Source organism: Brassica napus, chromosome A5 (assembly GCF_020379485.1).
Source record: "Brassica napus cultivar Da-Ae chromosome A5, Da-Ae, whole genome shotgun sequence".
In the NCBI taxonomy this organism is placed as follows: Eukaryota; Viridiplantae; Streptophyta; class Magnoliopsida; order Brassicales; family Brassicaceae; genus Brassica; species Brassica napus.
The window spans coordinates 4,077,753-4,086,939 of NC_063438.1; the positions used below are offsets into that span (position 1 = coordinate 4,077,753).

Genomic DNA, 9,187 nt, shown 5'->3' on the forward strand with positions numbered 1-9,187 from the left:
AGAAAGGCTTTTAAATCGGTTTAAACTATTAATAACTATTTTCAAGAGCTCATCAGTTCATAAACAAAAAAATATTAAGGTTTATAAAGTCTTATAAAATTTATAAGGTTTATAGGTTTAATAATCAATTAGAAAGTCTCTTAAATCATTTATAAGAGTCTATAATAATTTATAAAGACTTATAAAAACAATTTATAAGAGTTTGTAAAATAATTTATAAGGGTTTTATAAGGTTTATAAAACTATTTAAAAGGGTTTATAAAACTATTTATAAGCTATTTATAAGAGTTAATACATTTATTTATAAGTGTTTATAATTAATTTACAAGGTTTATAAATCTATTTATAAGAGTTATTCAAAAGATTATAAGAATTTAATAATCTTCATAACCCAATTTATAAGAGTTTAGAAATCAATTTAGAAGTGATTATAAATCAGTTAGAAGAGTTTGTTTATAGATCATTTATAAATTCTTATAAAATTTATAAGTAAATCTTTATAAATTATATATAAATCCTTATAAATAATTTATAAACCATTATAAATAATATGTATACATTTTATAGATGATATATAAACCATTATAAATAATTTATAACTCTTACAAATGATTTATAAACAACTTCGAAACAACTTCAACTATATGCTTGCCTTTGTTCAACATCACACAACTCACCCTGCAAAAATATTCAAACTCCATAGTTAGACAAAGAAATGTTTAGCAGGATCATGTTACTTTCAGTGAAATTTTTTTGACCTTCTGCCATTTGCAGCATATGTGATCTCAGCTCGAGCCGGAAGACCATTGACAAGCAATTCAAATAACCTTAGTCGCCAAAATCACGTACACTAGTAACTTTGCAAACAGCTATAATCTCTTCTTGTATATTAGCTAATTTCCTCCATCCACATTCTACTTCAAGATCACCTCTAACTATCATAACTCCTAAAAGGATTTAAACACTTCATCTCCAAAGAAGAGGTTCGGGTACAAATCTAACCTCTGATCTCACAGTAAGAACATATTGAAACTGCTTTGTAGCTCCCATAAGTTAGTCATCACAAAATGTTTAAAATGTTTATAATGGTTTATAAATATTTATAAAGGTTTTACAAAATCACTTACATGTGTTTATAAAGATTTTATATAGAATTTATAAGGGTTTATAAAGTTTATAAAGGGTTTCAATAAGTTTATAAAAGCTTATATAAGATTTGTAAGGGGTTATAAAAGGTTTTAATGGGTTTTGAAGAGTTTATAAAGGGTTTATAAAAAAAATGTAAAGGTTTATAAAAAAAAATATAAATATTTATATAACTATTTATAAAGGTTTATAAAACCATTTATGAACCATTTATAAATTTTATAAGAGCACACTGTGATAACTTCATGACACGTATAAAAGAATATAAGTACTGGAGTATATTACAAATTGTACGCATTTGTAGACAAAAAACTGGGGGACAAACCATCTCTTATATGATGAATTTTCCAATTGAACAGAACGTGGTCAAGACTTGGATCTTTACTTTATTCTATGTTCCTTTCTTATAACGCAAACAAGAGTTTTAGCCCTTCAAGCAATGACACAACATCCATTACATTGGTTGCTTCCCCTCAACAGGCTCTGTAATAGAACCTTTTACCGTCTGCGCTTGCCTATTTTGTCCTCCTCCCTGCGAATCAAAGTTACACAACTTATCTCTAAGAAAATCTTGAACTTTCTCCAACATAAGAACAAATCATTCTTTGTTTGCAATTAACTCACAGCTCCTTTTTGTGCAATCAATCTCCTGCTTGAAGGAGCTTGAGCTATTGATGAGGCAGCTGCTGCTGCTGCTACTCGAATCCTGCAAATACTAGGGAGACTTTTTTTTGTCAGTCAGCTGAAACATCTTTACATAAATGTATTAAAGAGGATAACCTTTTATGAACGTCAACATATTCATCAGTTTCATCCACAATCTCTTCCTGCAAAAGCTCTTCAAACACATCTTCCAAAGTGATGATACCGATAACTTCACCATCCTCGATATCCTCTGAAGTATGTGTGAATCCGTGTGGTACAGTCTCGTTGTTTTGATAGAACGACTGCCTATTAGCCTTGTCGATTTGGACAATGACATTGTCGTGGAGCAACTCCCAAGTTCACCGGTGATTTCATTTGGAGCAACTCCCAATTTTATCGCAGGACAAAGATCTAGAGAAGAAAGAAATATAAGTTAGTAGGAGTAAAAATATATTCAGCACAAAATTACTTAAAGTTTGAAGAATCAACAAGATATATCAAAAAACGATAAAACATAACACTATGTTCCTCATCGATAAATATTTATAAGGTTTTATAAATTTGAAATTTTTAAAACCTCATGAGAAAAGCTTCGTCTTCTTTCCCAGAAACTGATCGATTATGAGAAAAATTACAGAAAGTGACGAAAATCACCATATATTATCCTCTCACCTTTGTTACGTGTTAGTGGTAAGAAGTCGTTTTGTTCTGTTCGTTTGAGGTTGAAGTCTTCGTCAAATCTCACCGAACGTCAGCGTCATCAAATCTCGTCGGAGAATTCGTCGGCGTCTTCAAATCTCGCCGGAGAACTCGCCGGTGTCGTCAAATCTCGCCGGAAAACTCCTCAGAATCATCGAATCTCGCCGGATTTGATCACCGAAGAGAATTTGATAGATTGTTATTAGTGGATCTGAGATTGAAGAAATCGTGGAAGAAAGACACTAGGTTTATGTTTGATTAAATAAGGGTATAATGGTACTTTACCCATTAAAATTTTAAAGGTAAATTTGAAAAGTGTAAAGTTGAAAAGTGGTATTAGGAAAGTGGTATTAGTGGCAATTCCCCTAGGATATTCCATAAAAATATTGATTATCCTATAGAAATAAATCACTATCGTAAAATACCATAAAATCCACATTTTGTTTCCATATTTTAGTTTATAACAATCTTAATACACGAAATCAAGTTAGATTTTCCATAACATAAGACCATCTCCAACCCATCTCTGTAATAGAGATCTCTAAAATAGAGAAAAAAATAGAAACGGTGTTTTTGCTCTAATGTGTTCCTCTATAATAGAGGAATGCTATATTTGTCTCTATAAATAGAGAGTGCTATTTTTCCTCTAAATATCGTCTCTATTTTTTCCTCTATTTTAGAGATCTCTATTATAGAGATGGGTTGCAGATGCTCTAACAACTCCAAACATATTACGTTATTGTGTTTGAAAAAATCATATAAACATTTTAAAATATAGTTAATGTTAAAGATATTTGCTACTAATGACGTAAAATAAGATTTTTACGTTTATAAAAATGAAATCAAACACATGTGCGGTTGCGCGGATCAAGATCTAGTATTATATTAATGGAGATGAAGACTAAGTTACTGTGAAATATAATGCATGAGTTTTTTGCAGATAGATGTACTTATTTGAAATATATTTAATATAGAAGATATAACACTAGTAAAATTTATATCAATTTTTTTAAAAAATATTAAAAATTTACATCAAATCTTAAATTTTGGACAGAAGTTTTAACACTAGTAACAAATTAAAAGAAAACGACTAAACTACACTAAAATACCAACGACAACATGACAACAATAAACCGAAAACAAAAGAATTTATTTATTAGATTGAAAAGGAAAGATAACGAAACACACGTAAATCTTACTGACGGAAAGAATGAAAATTAATCCACTATCTCAAGACATAGTAGAATTAAGCTAAACATTTTTTTGAAATATTTTACTTTTTAAAATTTGACAAATTTTTTTATTAATTTTTAATTTTTAATATTTTTGAAATATTTTACTTATTAAAATTTGACATTCTTTTTTTTTTTAATTTGATTAAATTTCTCGAGCCATCACAATATTTCATTATCTTACTCTTTTGAGAAAAAACAAAAATTCACCACCATAACAGTTTTATTTTGGTTATCAAAGGAGATGTTCCTCTTTCCTTTGTAAATACAAAATTTGATGTTTGATAAAAAAAATTATGTTCCAAAAAAAAAAAAAATCACCACAAAACTAGGGACTAATTTAGAGGTTTCGTTACATCTTTGAAAGATGACATTCAATATAATACTCATCCTGTAATGGGTTAAACAAAGAGGTCTTATCACAATTGTGTTGGTCAAGAAACAAAAAATAATAATACAGAAAAAAATTGAGATTTGTTAATATTTTAATTATATCTTTTATTATTATAAAGCTTTATAATTTCATCATACATTGATTCATACATCGTCATCTTTGTTTACAAGTAGACTTATAATCGATGAATCATCATCCATTACGTATCTCTCTTCCCCATGATGCTGTAACCAGTTATTTAGTTTTATAGATAGCAAAATGAAGCAAATCACGAGACCTGTATATTCACAAATGCTACATGTAATTGATACCAAAAGAATTAGTTTACAATGCTCAGATACCAAATGAATTAAAAGTTTACCAGTGACGATGGCATATGAAGTGCATCTAGCTTGATAGGAAATTCTGATGAACCATTCTTGTTCTCCAGATAATACTCCCTGAACTCAGAGACAGTGAGAGATGAGGATTCATTCAGCTGAGACTGAGAATAATATATATAAAAAATTGTTAGTGTGGTTCATAGAAAATACATACCTGTCGATATGCTGGTGAAGTTATAACAATAGAAGTTCCAACAAAAGGCATTGTATTGAATGTGCACGCCCTGTTGCTGAAGTTACACTTGTAGAATGGTGGTTCTTTAGTATCATACACGACAGCCTTCACATCAATATCCAGTTCCACCTGAACAAATTCCAACACAAGTTCAAAAAAAAATGGACGTGTGCAAGAACACAACAGAAACCAAAGTAATTATTGCCTCTACGTCCTTCAAGTTGGGGTTAGCCACATTAAGATGATAACTTTCAGTATTTTTTATGTTCAGTTGAATCACACCACTCCCTGTAAAAAAACTTTTATTAACTCATGAATAACCAGTGTAACCAAAGCACTTAAGTCCTAGTTAACTAACCCTGAATCAGATTCAATGAGAGAGCGGTCTCATAATTTGGAGGTTCCTCCCACAACCAGCGAGTGGCGATTACTGCGAAAACGAGAGCATTTAAATAATTATGTTGGCATCCCTAAAAAGGCAACACTTTTAAACAAACAACTACATTCACGATTAAGACATCTTTCCTTAGTTAGGTTTTGCTTTACGTTTTGGAGTATGTTTAGGAAAATTATACACTTTGCTAAGGGGTTTTATCGGTTACAAGTTCTTCATTAAAGAAGAGCTTTAGGGTATTTGTACTCATATCACAACCTTGATGACAAATATCAAACCAACATGCAAACCATAGCAGAAAGACAAGCAAGAACACGAACATATATAATATTAACCAACCTTTATCGACCACAAGCCGAACTGAACAGCCTTCAGGTTTAACATTATATGAAATATTCAACGAGGCTCCTTCGTTCAAATAGTAAGGGCATCCCTGAGACTAATTAAACCAGTTCAATAAATTTATATGATTTCAACCAATGCGACAACAATTTCAAATAGTCATAACAATCATGAGGAATCTCAAACCTACCCCGTAAGATCTATGTGAGACAGACACCAAACGAGATTCAGACCAATTCATTACAGCAACAGGAGGAGATGCATAGAACCCAAACAGCTGAAGACCAGGTTCAGAACCATACACATTTTCCACCTAACAGAAAGAAAAAAATACATTAATTAGCACAACACATGAAGGAACACAAAAAGATGTAACCAGACAACAACAACAACCTTAACGCTTTTGATAAAGATGGAGTTTGGTTCAACAAGCATGGAAGCGTTAGGTCCAATCCAGACATTTGTTGGGCGCAAAACAGGGGCGAGCATATACATCGCCACTGATTCAGAACGCAGATTCAAACAAATCAAATATAAAGGGAAGTCTTTCAATGCTAAAACCAAAAATCAAAATCGTTAATTTGAGATCGAAACAAACCATTTATCCAGCCAAAGAAAACCATAGCCGCGTATGAAAATTTTAATTCAACATCAGACGTCGAACTGGCCCACCGGGGGCGGGGGTGATCACCAAGTAATTGAGCTCGAAAATCCATCTTAAGTAATCTAGAGAGAGAGAGAGATAGAAAACAGAGAGATGATGATGATAAGATTGATGGGAGCCCTAGTGTTATAAAGGAAGAATCTGAGAATCTGTGAGGACGTTAGTCCATGAAGAAAGTTGCAAGTTGATTAATGTAACGGTTACTCTGTTTGAATAGTGGTATACCAGTAGAAGACAAACGATGGTATAGTCAAAGACTAGACAGTATTTGACTTCTTTAAGCATACTGTTTGAATAAGGGTATGCTTTGTTGTCATTACATGGTTATGTTTTGGTTTAAGGAAAGTGTATTTCTTAAAAGTGAAATTACTAAGCTATTCTATACCGGAAGTTTAATTAGTTGTATAATAAATGAAGATACTGCCAAAAGAAAGTAAATATTTTATGTTTGACACTTTGACTAATAATTTTTATTAAATGCGCATACGGTATTTTAGTAATAAAGTATCTGCATCCAAAGACTTTTGTTTGATTTAGGAAAGAAATATTGAATAATATCCAAACATTCCACTGACTTGATTACATGTAATCAATTGTAGAAAATTAATCCAATATGCTATCTAATGATATGTTGGTTTATATTTTCTTTTGTTTAAATCTATCAGAATATTGATTAAAAATATAATATTATATTATATGCGAAACAAGAAAACAAAGAAATGCTAGAAATTAAGTCATCTGAAACATTATATATTTTCCATGTGTTTATACTAATGGAGATGAAGATAAAGTTATTGTGAAATATAATGTACTAAATTTATTGCATGTAGATGTACTTATTTGAAATATATGTTATAGTAGAAGATATAACACTAGTAAATTTTATACTAATTTTTGTTAAATATTAAATTTTATATTAAATTTTGAATTATGACAGAATTTATAACATTTATAATGAATTAAAAGAAAATAACTAAATGACAACATAACAACAACAAAACAAAAAACAAAAATATATTCATTAGACTAAAAAGGAAAGACAAAAACACACATAAATCTTACTAACGGAAAGAAGGAAAAGATTCTTCGATTACCACGGGTCATCGTAGAATAGAATTCACCTAAAAATTATAAAAATATTTTATTTGTAAATTTTATTAAAATTTTGATTAAACATTATATAGTTTCCGTATGTTTATACTAATGGAGATGAAGATAAAGTTATTGTGAAATATAATGTACTAAGTTTATTACATATAGATGTACTTATTTGAATTATATGTAAAATATGTTATAGTAGAAGATATAACACTAGTAAATTTTATACTAAAATTTGTTAAACATTAAATTTTGAACTTTTGACAGAATTTATAACATCTATAATGAATTAAAAGAAGATGACTAAACGACACAAAATACTAACGACAACATAACGACAACAAACCGAAAAAGTATATATCCGGCCGTTAGACTAAAAAGGAACGAAAACAAAACACACATAAATATTACTAACCGAAAGAAGAAAAAGATTCCTCGATTACCATGGGTCATCGTAGAATAGAATTAACCTAAATATTATAAAAATGTTTCACTTGTAAATTTTACTAAAATGTTGACTAAACATTGTATAATTTTTGTATGTTTATACTAATGGAGATGAAGATAAAGTTATTGTGAAATATAATGTACTAAGTTTATTACATATAGATGTACTTACTTGAAATATATGTAAAATATGTTATAGTAGAAGATTTAACACTAGTAAATGTTATACTGAAATTTGTTAAATATTAAATTTACATTAAATTTTGAAATTTTGACAGAATTTATAACATTTATAATGAATTAAAAGAAGATGACTAAACGACACAAAAATATTAACAACAACAAACCGAGGAAACAAAAAAATATATTCGTTAGACTAAAAAGAAAAGACAACAAAACACAGATAAGTCTTACTAACGGAAATAAGGAAAAGATTCCTCGATTACCACCGGTCATCGTAGAATAGAATTGATAAAAAAAATTATAAAATCATTTTATTCGTAAAATTTTATTAAAATATTGATTAAATATAACAATTATAAAAATAAATATAGAAAAAACGAAAAAAATAAGATTAAACATTAAGATTCTCTCTTATCTAAAAAGTAATTTAAGCTCCATAAATCATAGATTAATTCAGAAAATGAATAAGTTTTTTATAGAAAAGAATAAGTTATTGTAAGATATAACATACTGATTTTTTTCATGCAGATGTACTTATCTGAAAAATATTCAAGTAACATTTTCAATCTTTTTGTATGGTCATATTTATGTCTTATTTTATCGGAATATTGATTGTAATCAATAAAATGTTATATTTAGGCTGAAAATTTAAGAGTATTTGTACTCCCTACACACAATTTCCTCCATATTTGCACTCCATACCCTATTTCCCTTCAATTTTTTTCCCCTTATCACTACCATTTTCCCCCAATTCAATGGTATCCCACTTTTTTCAGTATATTGAACTAATTTGCTCAAAATTTAACCTCTAACACAAAGAAAACCTATTCTCTAGTTCGGTAAAAACCTTGTTCTAAAACCAATCCATGGAGGGACGAGTTTGGGTCGTGTAATCGTTGTTGCACTATATGCGGCCAAACACTCAAGAGTCAACAAATTTTTTTTGATGGTTTCAAGCTTGAAATCGGTGTTTACATCATAGTTCTATTATATTTCGTCATTGGTAACGAGAAAACAAAGCTGAAACGAAGAAAATCATATAAAATGTCCACATACTTGTGGTATATTTGAAATGTGGTACCAAAGAAAGTGTATAAGTAAAATTTCCCCTAAAAATATTGATTATCCTATAGAAATAAATCACTATCTTAAAATACCATAAAATCCACATTTTGTTTCCATATTTTAGTTTATAACAAGAGAAAAAGACTAGGATAACACCAAACCAAGTTTTTGTTCCCAAAGTAGCACTCAAGGCTCAAAATCACAAAAATATATTTCATTAAAGAGGTAAATATACATTTATATCCCTTGGGTTAATTAATCCAAACCTTAGGGTTTAGAGTTAAGGGGTGGGGTTTTGGAATTAGGGTTTAAAATTTTAT

At 29.4% G+C, this 9,187-nt stretch overlaps 1 protein-coding gene and 1 long non-coding RNA gene across 3 annotated transcripts; both read right to left on the bottom strand.

The window, feature by feature from the left end:
• Nucleotides 1-1,392: 1,392 nt before the first annotated feature.
• LOC125609272 lies at nt 1,393-2,776 on the bottom strand. The gene is made up of 4 exons (XR_007339674.1): nt 2,464-2,776; nt 1,927-2,202; nt 1,771-1,852; nt 1,393-1,678 (listed from the first exon to the last, which is right to left on the bottom strand). It is a non-coding gene; the product is annotated as an uncharacterized LOC125609272 (long non-coding RNA).
• Nucleotides 2,777-4,203: 1,427 nt separating this feature from the next.
• Nucleotides 4,204-6,375, bottom strand: LOC106454634 (E3 ubiquitin-protein ligase APD1-like). 2 transcript variants are annotated; one of them, XM_048780528.1, is made up of 9 exons: nt 6,009-6,375; nt 5,804-5,910; nt 5,601-5,723; nt 5,408-5,501; nt 5,033-5,104; nt 4,880-4,962; nt 4,654-4,803; nt 4,478-4,556; nt 4,204-4,393 (listed from the first exon to the last, which is right to left on the bottom strand). In XM_048780528.1, exons 1-9 carry the CDS (start codon nt 6,124-6,126, stop codon nt 4,260-4,262), a joined length of 960 nt encoding a protein of 319 aa, XP_048636485.1. In that variant the 5' UTR covers nt 6,127-6,375; the 3' UTR covers nt 4,204-4,259. The 2 variants fall into 2 exon arrangements, with proteins under 2 accessions (XP_048636485.1, XP_013752197.2); XM_013896743.3 differs by having other exon boundaries at nt 5,408-5,507; nt 6,009-6,360.
• Nucleotides 6,376-9,187: the final 2,812 nt, after the last annotated feature.

Excerpts from the sequence above, each read along its gene's own strand:
- LOC106454634 (XM_013896743.3), bottom strand. The coding sequence starts at position 6,126 with ATGGATTTTCGAGCTCAATTACTTGGTGATCACCCCCGCCCCCGGTGG. Across the intron at positions 5,724-5,803 it reads TCTTTATCAAAAGCGTTAAG|GTGGAAAATGTGTATGGTTC; the intron begins GTTGTTGTTGTT and ends TCTTTCTGTTAG. Across the intron at positions 5,105-5,407 it reads TCGGCTTGTGGTCGATAAAG|TAATCGCCACTCGCTGGTTG; the intron begins GTTGGTTAATAT and ends TCGTTTTCGCAG.